The sequence below is a fragment of the Rhyacophila brunnea genome, unplaced genomic scaffold (genome assembly GCF_057557595.1).
Source record: "Rhyacophila brunnea isolate RB1 unplaced genomic scaffold, BYU_Rbru_1.0 scaffold_21, whole genome shotgun sequence".
Lineage (NCBI taxonomy): Eukaryota > Metazoa > Arthropoda > Insecta > Trichoptera > Rhyacophilidae > Rhyacophila > Rhyacophila brunnea.
The window spans coordinates 5,156,849-5,174,872 of NW_028232871.1; the positions used below are offsets into that span (position 1 = coordinate 5,156,849).

An 18,024-nucleotide genomic window follows, 5' to 3' on the forward strand; every position below is an offset into this window, starting at 1 on the left:
TGTCAACATTTTAGCTTAGTATTTCACTCTCGTGAAAAATGAAAATTTTATAGATATTGCGCTTAATTAAGACCTGTCAATATACAAATAAATAATTATGGTTATAATTTAGTATTTTCTTCAAAATTTTCAGAAATTTCACCTTTTTCAATTCGCAAACAGAAGCACCTACCTACCTAGATATATAATTAATACACTCCATAAATTGATCCATGAAAACCCAAACAAATGTAAATAAGTACATAAAATAGTACCGTCGTGACCCCGAACTTTGCCTAGTTTTAATGTGATTTTGCGTAATATCATAAAAATTAAGATGTTTTCGTAACTAGTAATTATATCCAATGAAGTATTATTGCGTTGTCAATTTTGTACAAGTGACATGAAATTTCACATTTTGTAGGAAAAACATTAATTTTTGATCATTGAAAGACACCAGGCGAAGCATGGTTTACTTACCCGAACTTCGCCCAGCGTTGTATTTTTCAAATGTAGCCATATATATAAATAAAGGAAAAGATTTAATAGTAAAAAGATGTGTTCTAAACAATATGAACCATAGTGATGGGTGTAATGGGTGTATAAGGTTCAATTTAGCAAGATATTGGTAGTAGGCGAAGTACCGAACCTGTTCTGGCGTGTTTTCATACATTAGATAAACTTCTGTCAGGGTTGTCAATAAAACTAATGTGGAATAATTTTAATAGTTATTTATGATTTTTTTTGAACATATTAATATAAAAAATTAACATTTGTTTACAACTGCAATTAACTAAATTAACTACACATATGCCTATACCTATATTAAAATATGTTATAATCATTAGAATACAACCTATTAACATGTTGAAAAATTGTTTAAAACTTCTGAATCAAAATCAAAATTTCTCTGCGATAATAGGGGTTCAGTTCGTGAAGAACCAAAACAATATCGGTTTTAATGATTTGACAAATATAACCAATGAAAATATAAAAAGGAACATTTGTTTACAACTACAATTAATTAATTTAAATCAACTATACATGTAAGTATACCAATAACGAAAAAATACAAATCAATCTCATTCGATTAGAATGCCATATATAAAAAATGATAGGTAATAAAAAAATCTTATGATACAATTATTCAGCAAACTTTTATGCACATAACACAATATTTATTCACTCATAATGTCATATACACTATACACATTAGAATACAGCTTATTAATATACTGAAAAATTGTTTAAAACTTCTGAATCAAAAATCAAAATTCCTCTGCGATGTGATTTCGGTTCGTTTAGAACCAAAACAATATCGGTTTTATTAATTTGACAAATATCATCTACCACCAGCCAGCCATATCTGTTTCTTCCTTTATTTCTCAAAAATTTTATCGTATAAGTTTCACTTATTTTTTTAATCACTTGCCCAATATAAAAGCGATCCGATTTCTGGACAGGAAATTTGACTAAAACAAAACAATTAACTGCCAGATTGTCATACTGTTCAGGTGTTTCGCTTGTTATATTGAAATCAATATCAGTTTTTATGTTTCTACTCTTAAATTCTTCAGATACTTCACCGAATTTAATAGATTCGGTGTCAACATCACTATCTTCTCGAGGCAAAAATTCATCTAATAGCGAATATCTACTAATGCTACCAATAGTCTCTTCAGAATCTGATGAATCTGTAAGTATAATGTGTTCTTTTCGCTTCTTAGTTTTAGTGGGTGGAATTATTTGAATATCCGAAGTTACTGTAATTTTTTTGTTTTGATGCCTTTCGTGTTCGGAGCATTTCCAATCTTTTGGATCTTTAGATATTCCAGGTAGAATTATTTCATTAGATGTATTAGAATGTTCTGGTATAATTATGCTATTCGCTGATGTATTAGCATATTCTGGAACAATGATTTTACTGGATGTATTAGAACGTTCTGGGGGAAAATTGTAAGTTGACGCAGACGTACCAGGCTGGATGTAAAGTCTTTTATTTCTTTCTTTCTTCATAAGGTTGGGTGACCTTTTTTCCTTCAGGTAATCTAAAAATGATTTTTCTATTGAATATTCATCGGTATTTACAAAAGCACTAGTAATATTATGCCTTTTTTCGTCCAATTCGTTAATCAGCTGTTTAAGGAGTTCTGGAAAATGTGCCTTATTTAGAGATGTTTCTCTTGGATTCTGGTATTTATATTTTAATAATATAGTACGCCACAACTTCTTCATGGGCCCAAAGTAACAAACATCTAACGGTTGAGTCAAATGACTCGAGTTTGGTGACAAAAAACAAATTTAATATTGTTTGATTGACACAAATCCACAACCTAATGATTGATGTGTGTCGCCAAATTATCTCCAATTATAACCTTTGGTCCAATTTTAGAATTAGCCCAAGGTATAGCTATTTGTTGGAACCAGTCTTCAAAAATAACAGAATCAAACCAGCCAGATTTGCTCCTGTTATATCTTGCTCCAATAGGTCCATTTATTCGCCACTGATGAAATAAATGTCCCGCTTTATACACCACATACGGTGGCAAGCAAACACCACCTGCAGATATGGCAAACATCACAGAAATTGATCCTTTGGTGTAATTCACTACACGTTCTGGATATTTAATACCGCGGCGAAAAATGCACTTGGACGCACCCGGGTCATCCACCAAATTGGTTTCATCATAATTTAATATGTTTTCCGGTGGTACATCTTTCAATGTTTCTTTCAAGTTTTTGAAATACATTTCGATTTCACTTGAATTTTTTTCGGCGCGTGATCTTTTTATATTTTGAGTGGATCGTGTTGTTAAATTAATTTTGTTACGTTTAAGAAAAGAATATGCCCACTTTTTCCCTGGCAGATTGCCATCAAATAAAAATTGTCGCCCATTGGACAATAGGTATTGATGCACCACAAGTCTTAAGTCCAGCAGAGTCAGTGGACAACCGTAATCCCCAGCAGCAATTAAAACTTTCACAATTTTGTCTTCTTCTTCCTGAGTAAGACGGGTTGGAGAACCAACTGGTTTTACATGTTTACCATGTAGGTAGCCTATCCAGTAATGTTCTTCTTGGAATGCCAAACTGTTTTTCCGCTTGATACGACGATAACTTTTTATCTCGCATTAATTCTAATGCAATATTCATCATCTCCTCGTCGTGTTTGGTGGTGTAATTTCTTTTTTATTAGACATTTTCTTCGCACGGAATATTTTATCTGAAACAAAAAATATACTCATGTAGTTAATAAGTCATATTTGTTGACAAGATTATGCAGACATATTATTTTAATAGAGATATTTCAAAAACATAATTCATGGAATGTAAAATAATAAAAAGTACACATGGTGGTGCCAACCCTACGCGTAGGCGAAGCTGGGATCACTTTGGCGGGAAAAGGCTCGAGTCTCTTATTAATTCAAATTAAATGCTTATAATCAAAGATAGAGTTCTAAATGTTTTCAATTTATAAATATAAAACTTTATTAAACCTATAGAATACAAAAATAATAACTTACCTTCAACAGATTCTTTTTACAGACAAATTTTTGTAAGACAATTCGAAACTCGACACTCCAGCATCACAAACAAACGTGTTTTCCTGACACACCACATGAAGTTAGATTCAAATTTGGGCACAAATGTTACCACTATAAAAAATATATCTTTGGAAAGATAGTAGGAATGCCATTGTCAAAGAAAGAAGGGTAATTTTTAGGTTTAACTAAAATAGGCGATGTGAGGTACTGCAGGCGAAGCTCGGGGTCACGACGGTACATGCATTATGCAACGTTTTTAAAATGATTATTTAAAAATATAAATCAAACATACCTAGATCCTTCTGTTAGATTTCAAATTTTTCTAGGTATATTACTAATTGTCTTTCTATCAAAAGGAAGCGAGCCTGTGACTATATTTTTATCCTTATCTATGGACTTTATCCAGAGCCGGTTGGGCCATAGCCAATGATGCCATATTTTAAAAATAGTCACCGAATTTAATTCGGTGACTAAAAGATGGCAATATTGGCTTTGGCTATGGCCCAACCCGCCCAACTGTCAGTGTCAAATCTCGAAATCTAACTGTCAAGATCTGAAATTGTAAATACCGTTTGCACAAATAGATTAGAATATGCGTTTGCAATTTTTACATCTATTTTTATGTTTTATTGAAGTTAGCTTATCAGGTTGGTAATATAAGATATTATGGGAATATTATTGTACTTACGTAAAGTTAGCAAGTGTTTGTGGCGTACTCATTTCTTATTTTTATCGTGCGTCATTTGTTTTATATCCGGATGGTTTCAACCATAACATTTTGTTATATTGTCGATTCATTTCGGTAATTTTATATACGTTTATAAACATAAAAAGTTAATTATTAGTAAGTAATATTGATTTATGTGTAAAATGGTGGTCATATAATGTAGGTAACGTTTTTATTGACTCTGGTGCTATCATAATATGGCTATGTACTAAGTAGATATATTTACTAATTAAAAAGCTAGGGGTCGTTTTGGTAATTGTGCCGCAGAGGTGGACACAAGCTTTTATAATTTTTTTTTTACGAAAACAGTGAAGTTTATTCCATGTAGACAATTATAATAAATACCCTTTTCTGTCGGCGCATCGGCTTTTCGATCCAATAATCGTTAATAGAAAATTTGAAATTTTCATACATTTTGGTACACCATTATCACAAACTAAGATTATATAAGGTATTATTAGGTTGGGGTAGGTTAGATTAGGTTAGGTTTGGTTTAGTCTAAAAAGAAAGTTGTAAAATCTCGTGTCCACCTCTGCGGCACATTTTCCGTCGTTTTTTACATATATTCGTGCTGTCACAGGTACGCTCCCTTTTGATAGAAACACAAGTAACAGCCCGTTCACACAGTAACGTATCGTCTTTTTTACAGAATCGTGATTTATAACGAATCGTTTGTTTTTTTTAGTGGCTTAAGAACTCCTACGAGCGAGTTTTTTGTACTTTGATTTAATAAACAAAAATCGATTGCCAAAGTAGCTTGATTTCGAAGAGCGCTGATAAGCAGTATTAAAAAGGCCAATAGTTAAAATTTGACGCAATTAGTACGTCGCCTTGTAGCATAAAGGATAAATGCGCGGACGGGGCGTAAACCCAAGAGATGCAGAGTTCGATTCCCTGCCGGGGTGGCTTACTTTTTTCAAAAAAGATTTTTTCTATTGGTTATAATATATTTTCTCAGAAGTGTTTTTCAAAATTATGTATATATTATGAATGAGTTCACACTATATTGGTTTTTTTTGACGAACGATCCGGTATGAAACGCCGTGTGAACATTATATTCATTATTGACGAATCGTGATTAATTACGATCCTACTATACTTGTCCTAATAGAATGTCCGACTTGCTTTGTAGTGAATTGCAGGATACCAGGAAGACCTTCTCAGGTCGGTCTGACCCTCAGTTGGACTAGTCAGTCATTGCAACATGATATTTCTCAGCTTTCAAAAAGTTTCCGGCAATTTACAGCGAGTGAGAAGGTCTTTTCTCGTCCAACCGTTGTTGACTGTAATATATTATATCAGAATTGGAATCACGCACACTCTAGAGCACTAGTGCACGCCAACCAAGGTCTTGCGAAGTTGCACCTGGGACACTCAGCACAACATTAAAGGTTGCCTAACGTTTATTATGCCACAGTATGCACCTGCATAACGGGTGTGGAGACGTGGCGGGTGGTGGAAGGAAAAGCAAGTAATCCGAGCTTAAATCCTTTCAACGCGAACGGCACACCTGCTGTGTCCTCATTAGGGGACCATTAGATATAATTAGCATGTTATTTAAATGTGGTAGTATGATATTATATTTAAATAGTAATTAAATGCTTCACGTGATGAAGTTATTAAAGATGCTTACGGTGGAGAACAAGTTAAAATATGCTCTCTGGTTTAATGATATCTTTAGTCAACAATAATTTCATTATTTCAGGCCTGATTTTATAATCTCTAGAATTATATTATAATCATCATTAAGATGGGTTTTCCACGCTTTCAAAAGTGCTGTTGTCTATGCGGCATGAGGACAGGATCACTGGTGATCGCATGGGTGAATATGGTAAGTTCTCTATGAAGTTTTATTACGACCTCTACTCTACTCCTTGGAAGAAGGCTATAGTTGTTTTAAACTTTTTACTGATGTGTTCTAACCTTTATTTTTTACTTATAAAACATTCCTACTTTGTTACATATACGACAGGTGACGTTGGAAAATTAAATTATGTTTATTAAGAAGGTAGGCTTTAAATAATCGCCTAGTATGGAGTCTTCGCCACTGGTATCTACTTCTTTTGGTTTTTGTTTTTTTTAGTGAATTAAAACCGGTGTAGTTTGTTAGGTTAGGTTAGATTAGGGTAATCTGTAGTCTAACAGTAGTGGGGAAGGGTGGAGGCTGTTAAGATCCGCCATAAATTGTGCACACTTTTTCATTCATACTTATATGTTTTCGTTTTCAATAAAATGTAAATGCAAACACGTATTATCTTGCAAGTTGCAAGACTGCATGCATGGATCAAAAAAGTTTAGCGGTGTCTGAATTTTCACATGACATTACGAACTACACCGTGCAGAGTATTTTCACGTTTACCGATTTTTACAACCTGTCCAAACCTGTCAAATAGCATCACACATTGACAATAAACGCTTTGACTTGATGAATGAGATTGGCGAGACAATTGGCAATTTTGTGTGTAAATAGATAGTGTTGCGATAGTTAAATTTATACGCTATTGTTGCCAGTAAATCTATGCACGTGTACAGTCGATAAGACTCCTTACATATACAGTGAAACCCCGATCTACCGTTCTCACAAAATCATTTTCCCGCACGGATCGCTCATTTTTGAAAGTCCCGCCAAACACCCATTAGAACAGTGTTAAATAATCCCGCATTAACCATTCCCCGATTTATCGTTTTCCTCGATCTATCGTCTAAATACTCTAAATATTATGGTCCCGTCACAAATATTATCCCGATTGAACGTTTTTGCGGAATATTTTTTATTTCGCTTTCGTAGAATTGTTTATGATATATACAGACCTTTCAGTCGCGTCGCGGTTGGCGCTCAGGTCGCAACTAAAATGCCCCCCATGAAGAAAACTAGAACTCTAGCTGAGAAACTGAAAATAATTCAAGACGTCGATAAAAATCCAGGATAAAAATGAATCCCGCATTTATCGTTTTTTTTTTTCTAGGGTCCCTTGAAAACCGTAGAATCGGAGTTTCACTGTAGATAGTATAAATTCTTCGATCCCTGAATTTTTGAAGTTATACTTAATTTTGGCGCGCTTGGGAAATCAAATCAGAGTGTATTTATGGCGTGTGACATGTAACACATAATTTATTTTTTCACACGAAAAAAAACGCACTCGATTGGATTCGAACCACCGATTGTTCGGTTATCAGCCGAACGCACTACCTTTACGCCACAGTATGATACTGCAATCGTGACGATTGTACAGTATAATATTATAGCTTAGAATTGTTCCGTTGCCTAGGCAGCGAATTTATTATTGTCGGCCATTTGCAATTTGCAATTTGTAAACTATTAAATGTCATAGTGGCAGTTGTTAGTTTTGGCAAGTGTATAGAAATAAACCAACTGCGTTCCAATAAGCGGTACTTTTTCTTGAGTGTGTAATTTAACAAGATAATTAAGAGCTAGTCGAAGAATCTAGCTTATCACAAGTCTTGTTTTTGTTTTGTTACGCCAAAGAAGTATAACTTCTAACGCGCGTACATAAGTACACACACCAATTTTTTTTATTAATTGCTTCTAACTACACCAATCGATAATATTGTTTCTTCATTTTTATTGCAGATCGCTTTCATATTGGTTTTCATTGGGCTGGCAATAGGCATGGGAAATGCAATCGGGGATGACACTATTGATTATTATGTGCCACATTCAATTGTATGTGTTGCCGCAATGTTACTGTCATTGGTTCTGCTGCTTGGTATCTATAAGGTATGTAAAAAAATATCTGTGCTTTTTTTAGTTTAAGCTGTCCTGGTTAAATATTTAATAAGCTGTAGAAGCTCCACAAATAAGTTACTTAGAGGGAAAAAAATCAATAATATCATAGAGTGACACCCTGATTTTACATTATTGATGAGACTTAAAGCCTAATTACACTAGCAGACACACAGATCCAACCAGATTCAACGATTGTCGACTTTAATCTATAGAGGGCTCGCACATCAGAACTCGCCGCTTGCGTCTTACGACGAATTCGTCGATGTGACGTCATCGTAAACCAAGAAACAAACGTTATCAAATGGAGCTTCGTAGATTGGCCGATGCAACTGCGACGCTCCTGCATGCGACAAATCGCGTTTGCTAGAGCCTGCATGTCGATATCGAAAAATGTCGACTCCGCGCATGCGCACAGCCGCAAAATCGGCCATCTCTGTCTCTGTCTACACTGTCATTGCTCGCTCATCACTGGCACCGCATTTGACGTTTGTTCATACAATCAACACAATAAAAACGGCAGACGAAAAACTTCTCCTTAAATGTCTCCGGTACCAATACATAATAATCGCTGTTTCCGCGTCTGATGACATATTTGCGCAATGGCGTCGTCTAGCTAGAGTATATTTTGACGTTTCGGGAGATTACGCGTGAATGTCGATGTCGCTAGGCAGATGTGCGAGGTTGTAACATGCAACATTCGCCGGCGGTCTCGGAAGTTTTGATTTATGGCTGTCAGGCACACAAGGCGAGTTGTGATGTGCGAGCCGGCTTACTATGCCTCACGATATTACTATGGCAGTATCTGACAGGCCGCAGATCTTCAACGACACACGTTGAATGTAGAGCGAAGCTCTTACTACAATCGCTGTAATATCGATAATTGAAGCATCTAGTTTCAAATCTCTTTAAAACGGTTCTTGAAAAATTTTGAGTTAGATATGCGGCTTCCAGGAATTGATTATTAGGTACCTGTTTCCAAATTTGAAGAAAAACTTATGTGGAAAACATTTTGATGATGATGAGTCTCTACAGGTAGCCGTCAACAAGCATTTTGAAGGCAAATCAGAAAATTACTTTTATGAAGGATTAGAAAAATTAATTGATAGATCTAAGAAGTGCATTCATGTCCGAGAAAATTAATATATTGAAAAATATAAAACGTATTATATTTATTCTTTTCTTTCTGTCCCATTCCGCGAACTTATGGAACTCCCCTCGTACAAACGTAAGAATTTAGGCAATTATTATTTTCACTGAAATAATTTTTTTTGTACTAAATTTAAACCTTAGTTTTATATATATCGTTAATTTCATGCCAGGACAACCAATAATAATTGTAATGTTTTGGAGTTCGAGCAACCGTAGTTTTTTTAGTAATATTTTTAATTTCATCAGAATGTTTTCAATCAAATGAAAAAAAATTCCCCATTCTGCTTTGCCAGGCGTGTCTCGCAACTTTGATTACATCACAATCCACGGAGAAAAAAAATAATTTCTCAGTGAAATAAGTTCAAGTTGAATCAAAAAACGAAATAGTAAATTCGTGGGGTTACTGCAGAAAGTTGGTCTAAGAATTGGAAAGTAAGTGTCTAAATCATTTTATGGAGTAATTGCAATTTTGACATGTCCTGTAAAATCAGACATAATGCTAATTTCTTTGTGCTTTATGTGCATGTTCTATATTATATCGGATTTTTTCTAGCATATAATATATTTATATACAGACACGTCATAATCCGTTGTAAACTCTAAATACCTAAATTATCAACTTTTGGCGGCACCCCACGATATTTACGAACAAAACATATTAAGACTATCAGTCGATTGAAATGGCATATTAAAAGTTGCCTCGTTTTCAATTGATCTATGCTCCGTACGCATGTTGTATAATTCCATACGTTTATGAGAGTACTGATAGTATTCAAATGTTTAATTCATTCTTGTTTTAATTTTCAGGGTAAAACTTGCTTACTTGATTGCTGGATGATTATCATAGCCATTGCAACTACTCTGGGTATCATTATCGTATTGTATTATGCAGCCGATTTACTGTCCACAAAACCATCAGACAGTCAATATCTGTCATTATTTATAGGTTACCTGATGGTAGTTCTTATCTCACTGTGGTCGAGTAAGTATCAGTCAAGTACAAGTTTTTTTAATAATTCATCCAACATTTCCATTACGGCACTGTGCTTTATACCCGTTTACACGTGCATGGATTTACTGCTGACAGTACGTATTATCGTGGCCATAACGAGAAAATGCACATGTAAACATGTATTATCATGTAAGTTGCAAGATTGTATGCATGAATCAAAAAAGTTCGAAAGCTTCTGAATTTTCACACGACAGTTGGATTTGTTCGGTATCTGTGCCTGCGCAGTAGAACGATAGTGGCGAACCTGCGGGTAAAAAAAATTAAGGTACTGTTCGGTTATACGGAATACAGCGGAAAACGCATTTTGAAAAAAGCCGATAAACTGGATTATTTGTTAGGTTAACCTAACCTAAACTAACCCAAACTAACAAATAATCCAGTTTATCGGCTATTTTCAAAATGTGTTTTCCGCTGTATTCCGTATAACCGAACAGTACCAAAATTAACTACACCTTGCAGAGAGACTCATTTTGAGGTTAACCGATTTTTGCTACCTGTCAAATAGTACTATAAAATGACAACATCGCGTCTCGCTTATTTTTAAAGAATGAGATTGGAGAGACAGTCAGTTCTTTTATATTTATTATCGCAATAGTTTAAAATACACACTATTACTGCAAGTAAATTCATGCACGTGTACAGGCACTATGATTTTATTTTTAACTCAATATTGGATGCAAGTTATTCAGAATGCGTTTTACTTATTGGCCTGACAAAAACTAACTATGCATTGAAACTGCAACTGAAAATTGACATACATAGATATGTACACCATTGCAAAAAAAGATAGATTTTAAAGTAAAGATTTTTAAGTCTTGAAATTTCGTACATAATATATTAAAATGGAAACAATGCATTTAGTTCTAATTCGAAGTTCTTTAAACATTTTTTGTTTTTATTTCCAGTTTATGTTGCGTTAAGCATTGTCGTCATATACAGCTATAGGCGAGAGCTAACCGAACCAAGGAAGGGAAGTTTATGCAGCGTACAATTATCATAGAAAAAGTGTGATCACTGTATTTTACAACATTGACTTTATTATATCGCATACTTATTACATATATTTTTTTATATTGCGTATTGACGCACAATCATGATGAAGTAAGACACATGACTCAATTATGCAGTTAGCGGTTTCGTCAATCACTTCAACGCGATTGGCAATTATATGACGCAGGAGAAGCTGGATGTTGGGATAGAGACTGAAATAGTGCCATGTTCTACTTTCACTTAGTTAATATTAGAACCAAAATGCAACTGTCGATAGTTTTATGATATCGTCGGTGTTTTGTAAAAAGGGCGAATCAACCATTTTGGCGAAATCGAGATTTTAATGAAAATACAATATGTACCCCACTAGCTATGTTGTGTAAAAACGGCGAATTTGTATCTCCACTGGAAAGTACTTAAAAACGATAATCGACTAAAATTAAATTAATTAAAATTACGAATAAAAAGCGAATGTGACATATTAGGCCTTTTAAAATATTATAATATAATAATGCCTATTATAATGACAGTATTATTTCTAAGCTTTATTATAAACTTCTTAGATATTTATAATCATCCACAGGTAATAAACCAATAAATGTCAAAAGTTAAAAATCCTCCTGTAAAATAGCATTTTGGTTAATTCGCCCTTTTTACAAAAAACCGACGATATATTATATACATAAATGCCTTTTAAAAAACTAATGGATGTTTTCATATTGATAAGTCAATAATATTTTACTGTAATAATGTTTACACCATATTCAAAACAAATAAAAATATATCGTTTATTAATTTTAATGTAATGTATATTCACGGGAGCTGAATGCAATTGATGCTTTCGAAATGTGGTGTTGGCGCCGAATGCTTTGTTCTAGGACAGAGTACAGGATAAATCAGTCAATCATCTAGAGACTGCAGATAAAGGAATGGCTCTCTAAAACATGTTTGAAACATTTTTTTGAACATATTGTTCGACATGAATCGGATAACCTGGAGAGACTGGTGTTTTTGGGTAGCCTCTATGGAAGGCGAAGCAGAAGAAGAGTGTCAGCTTGCTGGAGCGACCAAGGAGCTGACTGGGGACAGCCTTCACTCTGCCCTCAGAGAAGCAGAAGATCGAGAGGGGTTGAAAAGTCTTGGTCGCTCAAAAGATGACTGAATTTTAAGAGTATATTCGATGAAGAAATTCCTTATATATCGTCACTGTTCTGGAAGAAGACACTAATTCGAAAAAATGACATATTGAGTTAGTTATACCAAAATGTTCCTTATTTCAAACTTTACCGCCTGGAAACCTTCTTAATAAATAAACAGTCTTTATTTTAATCAATTTGTATTCAATATCATCCTATTTCCAATGAATTTATATGAGATTTAAGTAAAAAAAATCTATTTTTATCAATCCTGCTAAATCTCAGTTACTACGTTTTTCCGCGCATTCCTACTGTTTTTTTTCTGTGTCGAATTTTGTGAACTGGTCGGCGTCCCAAAAAGCAATTAAATCTTGTGTTTTTATGACATGTTTATGACTTTCACGTATCGGATTGAACTGTTATTACACAATGCAATATGAATGGCAAACCACGAGCGCACGATTTCGATGACTATTCAGTGAGTACATGCTTTTGGTATAAATTTACATGGATTAAATTGCGATAAACGAGTGATGACTTATGAATAGCATTGTTACACATTAAATGATGTTTAGGAAAAAGCAGTGCAGCGCACATGCATGGTGTTAGAGGAGCCGCCGCTGCTTACCACCTGGTCTCCTGGCACACTAGTGATAATTGGGGCCTTGCGGCATGTCCTAATAGAATCTCCGACTTGCTTTGTAGTGAATTGCAGGATGCCGATCACATCCTTGGGTGTGTCCCCACAAGTCAGTTGAAAGGGAAGACCTTCTCAAGTCAGTTCGACCCTACGTTGGACTAGTCGGTCATTCCGACATGATATTTCTCAGCTTTCAAAAAGTTTGCGGCACTTTACAGCGAGTGAGAAGGTCTTTTCTCATACGACCGTTGTTGACTGTAATATATTATATCAAAATTGGAATCACTCACACTAGAACACTAGTGTACACCAACCAAGGTCTTGGGAAGTTGCACCTGGGTTACTAAAGGGTGCCTAATGTTTGTTACGCCACAGCATACACCTGCATAATGTGTGTGGCGGGTGGTGGAGAGAAAAGCAAGTAATCCGAGCTTAAGCTTAGTCAAGTGCGAAAATGAAACTATTTTCGAATTAGTGGCATGCTGATCTTGCGCTTGGTTCATATAGAGCGCTTAATCCTTTCAACGCGGACGGCACACCTGTTGTGTCCTCATTAGGGGGGCATTAGATATAATTAGCATGTTATTTAAATGTGGTAGTATTATATTTAAATAGTAATTAAATGCTTCCGCGTGAAGAACCAGTTAAAATGTACGCTCTCTAGTTTAATGATTTCTTTAGTCAACAATAATTTCTTTATTTCAGGCCTGATTTTATAATCTCTAAAATTATATCGTCACTGTTCTGGCAGAACTTCTTCTTTCTTCCTTCCTTATTTCAAACTTTACCGTCTGGAAACCTTCTTAATAAATAAACAGTCTTTATTTTAAAGTCATTCTTTTTACGATTACTTAATAAACTCACATGATAGACCATTTCAAACATTTTAAAAGCTTCAAAGTCAAATTACTCAAAACTAGTATTCTCCAGTTAGTGTGTTCTGCCAGAACAGAGACGATATTATACTCATTACGATGGGTTTTCCACGCTTTCAAAAGTGCTGTTGTCTATGCGGCAATGAGGACAGGATCACTGGTAATCGCATGGGTGTATATGGTAAGTTTTCTATGAAGTTTTATTACAACCTCTAGGTACTCTACTCCTTGGAAGAAGGCTGTAGTAATTAATTATACAACAAATTTTTGTTTTTTTTATGGTAGGTATCTACCAGTGGCGAAGGGTGAGTTTTGGAACGAGGTAGGATGTAGAGATCTTAGAAATAGAACACGCTTGTCAGGTAAACAGGAAATAATACGATATTACTACTGATGAATAAGTACACACTAATGATAATGACACACTAATTTGATAAAATTTCAATAACTCATCGATGACATAAAATTGAGCGATTATTAATTAATTTAATAATTTATTATACGCAAAGATTTAGGCTTATGCATTAGAGCCTATTGTTTTGTATGCAATGCTCCAGACATCTTGAGGTCACGTGATGTCAAGTCCATGCGGAAAACACATCATTTTTCCGGGCAAATAATAAGATAAATTTGTTAAAGACATGTCGCGCTGTGGCATATTGTTTTAAACTATTAACTGACGTGCTGTAACCTTTATTTTTTATTTATAATACATTCCTACTTTGTTACATATACGACAGATGACGTTGGAAAATTAAATTAAGTTTATTAAGAAAGTAGGCTTTAAATAATCGCCTATCCGCCATAAATTGTGCAAACTTTTTCATCCATACTTATTTGTTTTAGTTGATTTAGAAATACATAATATTACACAATGTGTCATGTTGTTGGTTAATTTTTTAAATTCATTAAGCTCTGCCTAAACCATACTATAATAGATAAAAAAAATATTCTATCTATAAAGCCCTGCCTAAAGCCGCGTTGACACGATCCAAGCTAGCTTGGATGAGTAGGACGCGGTCCAAGTAGCTTGGATAGTAGTAATTTATATGAAGATGTCCCGTACGAGTGCGCTTGGATGGCGCTCGGTCCAAGTGTACTTGGACCGTGTCAACGCGGCTTTTAACCATACTATAATAGATAAAAAATTATTCTATCTATAAAATATCCAAAATTATGTATGATTTAATGCCATAATTTTTTAAGATATTTTATAGACATACAACTATTTTTTTACTATTATTGATTGTGGTTTGGTTCACAGGGTTTAATTGATTTTTAAAAAGTAACCAACAGCATCTGTAAATTGTAGTCTTAGTTCAAAGAAAACAAATGCATATGACTAGAGATTGCAATACCGAATGAAAATATCACTACCGGTTTTTCGGTATTTCTTATTGAATACCGGTATTCGTTAAAACATAAGTACGTACTTATCAGTAAATATAGCCATTAAAATCTCTTTAAAACATAATCTTTGTAAAACTCGTTATAGTCAAAAATGAGATATTTTATTATTGAATGTCCATAACTCTGTGTAAGGTTCCTGCAAACATAACACTTGAAAATTCATCATAAAGGTTCATTTATTATGGTGACATTTTAAAATATGTAGGTATTAATCACAATATTGTAGAATTTGGTGATTTTTACAAATAATTTGAATATAATGATAATTTCAAAGCCCTCAAAAAGGCTAGTTCAATAAGTGTAAATAACCGCGGCTGCAGGAAAAGCTTCTTCAATTCAAAACTTGTACAATCATCAATAATGTTATTATAAAACAGGGACGGCCAGTGCGTCGATCGCAAAGGTATTTTTGGTCAATAAAAGATGTTGCTACATTTATGTCGTTCCTTCCGTTTATAGTGTACACGCGGAAGAAATAGCCATAAAAATTAGTGTTCTATTAGATATCGATTCTACACACTTTGTCACACTTGAAGGAGAAAAATATTGACACTAAAATGTGACGTGGTCCTGAAAAAACAGAGCTTTAAGGCGCCGGGCACATTGAACCAGGTGAACGGGCTCACGCATACTGAATGTGAATCATCGAAAATACAACGTAATCAAATATGGCAGAGCACACTGGTTTTGACGAAGCACTGTGCCCACCCGCCCCATGATTCACGCGTTGTTTCGCTTCCCAGCGGGACGAATTAACGAAAATACTACGTTGTCAAATATGCCGAAGCCCATAAAAGTGTCGCGCGCTGTTTATTTTATCCGCTTCTGGACGCGTCGTCGATAGATATAGAGAATAGCCTCGGCATTATTTAATAATAGTGAACTCATTGTTTAGTTGCTGGGTGTGCGATATTTTGCTGGTAGAATTATGTCATCGTGAATATGAATTACAAACCGCCGAGAAATAAAATAATATTTTTATTGCTTTGTTATGAGAGACGCTGATAATAATAATTATTTTGTGCTTCTCGTGCCCCTTATTACATAGGTCAAGGGCAATGCGCGGGTGGGAGGGGGCCTACTTTGTAGTGAGCGCCACGAACGCCGCTTCTGGTGGGCTTCGTCACTAAGTCTTGATAATTTTTGGAGCCTAATTTTTGAAAACAAATATCCACATCTTTGTAAAGTTGGAGCATATTTAACTTACTTTTTTGGTTCTACATATCTGTGCGAATCGGCTTTCTCTTCAATGAATGCAATCAAAACGAAGCATCGCTCACGGTTGACAAATAATAATTTGACTGCGTGCTTACGTCTAGCGGTAACTTCATAATATCACGTAATATTCGATATACAGGTAAATTGTGTAACTATGTCGAAATTACAGTAAAGTTAATATATGTACTTACTCAATTTTTTTTAGAAGTGAAATACATAATAAATATATTGTCTTTAATTCGATTTTTTCATATCGTATTTTTTATACGTTTAAAATATCTATTTTCAAAATACATAAATACATTATTTGAATTATAAAAATTGGGTTTTTATTGTTCTCGCATGATACAATACAAGTGACATCAGTCGATCGCCATAAATAATTTTATCAACTAGTCGATCCTAGAATATAAAAGTGTGGCCACCCCTGTTATAAAATAATTGAACATTTGTCACTGATGTTTTTTATTTTGAAATAATATCAGTAGGTTAATTTATCAGGACAATTTTATGAATGAGTATATTTTTAATGTATTGTGTTTTATTGTTATTTCACCTATGTTGGATTCAGTCAATATTTTGCATTTTATCAGCACATAACTTATACACTTAATTGAATAGGAAATACAGTATGAACTAATGAAGAAATAACATTAAACTCATCGTTAAAAACGTAAACGAATGTGTTTTCTTAATACCGTAAAATTCGGTATTTTGGAGTTTTAAAACCGGTATTGATAAATACTGGAATACCGGTTTTGAAATACCGGTATTACAATCCCTACGTATGACTAACAAAGTTTAGTGTGGACTATTTATGGCGGATCTTAATAGCCTACCTCCACCCTTCGCCACTGCATTATGGTCACCTCATGTGTATCATGCCACACCACCAACCTGACTCGAGATTGAATGTATTTAATTTTCTGAATATTTACACAATTCGAGTCACATGCTCTCATGCTTCTTTGATTTTAATGGTTTGGAATGGGGCTACAAATGACAGGCAATTTTGTGTTTTTGTAACTTATCCGTTATTATTGAATGTTCTCATTGTTAGTGCGCTCATGTAACGTGACGCTAATGTGTTTCTAGTATAATTGCCCGTTTAGATGTGCATGGATTTACTGGTGGTAGTTATCAACAAACACGTATTATCATCTTGCAAGTTGCAAGACTGCATGCATGGATCAAAAAAGTTTAGCGGCGTCTGAATTTTCACAAAACAGTTGCAACTTGCATGACATTACGAACTACACCGTGCAGAGTATTTTCATGTTTACCGATTTTACAACCTGTCAAATAGCATCACACATCGACAATAAATGCGTTCACTTGAAGAATGAGATTGGTGAGACAGTTGGCAATTTTGTGTGTAAACAGATAGTGTTGCGATAGTTAAATCTATATGCTATTGTTGCCAGTAAATCTATGCACATGTACAGGCGACACCTTAAATATATTATGTAGATAGTATAAATTCTTCGATCCCAGAAATTTTTTATTAATTGCTTCTAACTGCACCGATCGATCTTATTTCTTTATTTGTATTGCAGATCGCTTTCATATTGAGTTTCATTCTGCTGTAATTAGGC

The 18,024-nt window shown here is 34.5% G+C and overlaps 1 protein-coding gene across 1 annotated transcript; it reads left to right on the forward strand.

The window, feature by feature from the left end:
• The first annotated feature begins 4,045 nt into the window (after nucleotides 1-4,045).
• LOC147070629 (uncharacterized) lies at nucleotides 4,046-12,479 on the forward strand. The gene is made up of 5 exons (XM_085948746.1): nucleotides 4,046-4,171; nucleotides 5,957-6,082; nucleotides 7,844-7,990; nucleotides 9,956-10,130; nucleotides 11,066-12,479. The coding sequence occupies exons 2-5, from the start codon at nucleotides 6,002-6,004 to the stop codon at nucleotides 11,158-11,160; spliced, it is 498 nt and encodes a 165-aa protein (XP_085804872.1). The 5' UTR covers nucleotides 4,046-4,171; nucleotides 5,957-6,001; the 3' UTR covers nucleotides 11,161-12,479.
• The last annotated feature ends 5,545 nt before the right edge of the window (nucleotides 12,480-18,024 follow it).

Bases quoted from the DNA above. Each gene is read 5' to 3' on its own strand.
- LOC147070629 (XM_085948746.1), top strand. From the start codon at position 6,002: ATGGGTTTTCCACGCTTTCAAAAGTGCTGTTGTCTATGCGGCATGAGG. The intron at 6,083-7,843 runs GTAAGTTCTCTA...TTTTTATTGCAG, and splicing joins TGATCGCATGGGTGAATATG to ATCGCTTTCATATTGGTTTT. The intron at 7,991-9,955 runs GTATGTAAAAAA...TTTAATTTTCAG, and splicing joins TGCTGCTTGGTATCTATAAG to GGTAAAACTTGCTTACTTGA.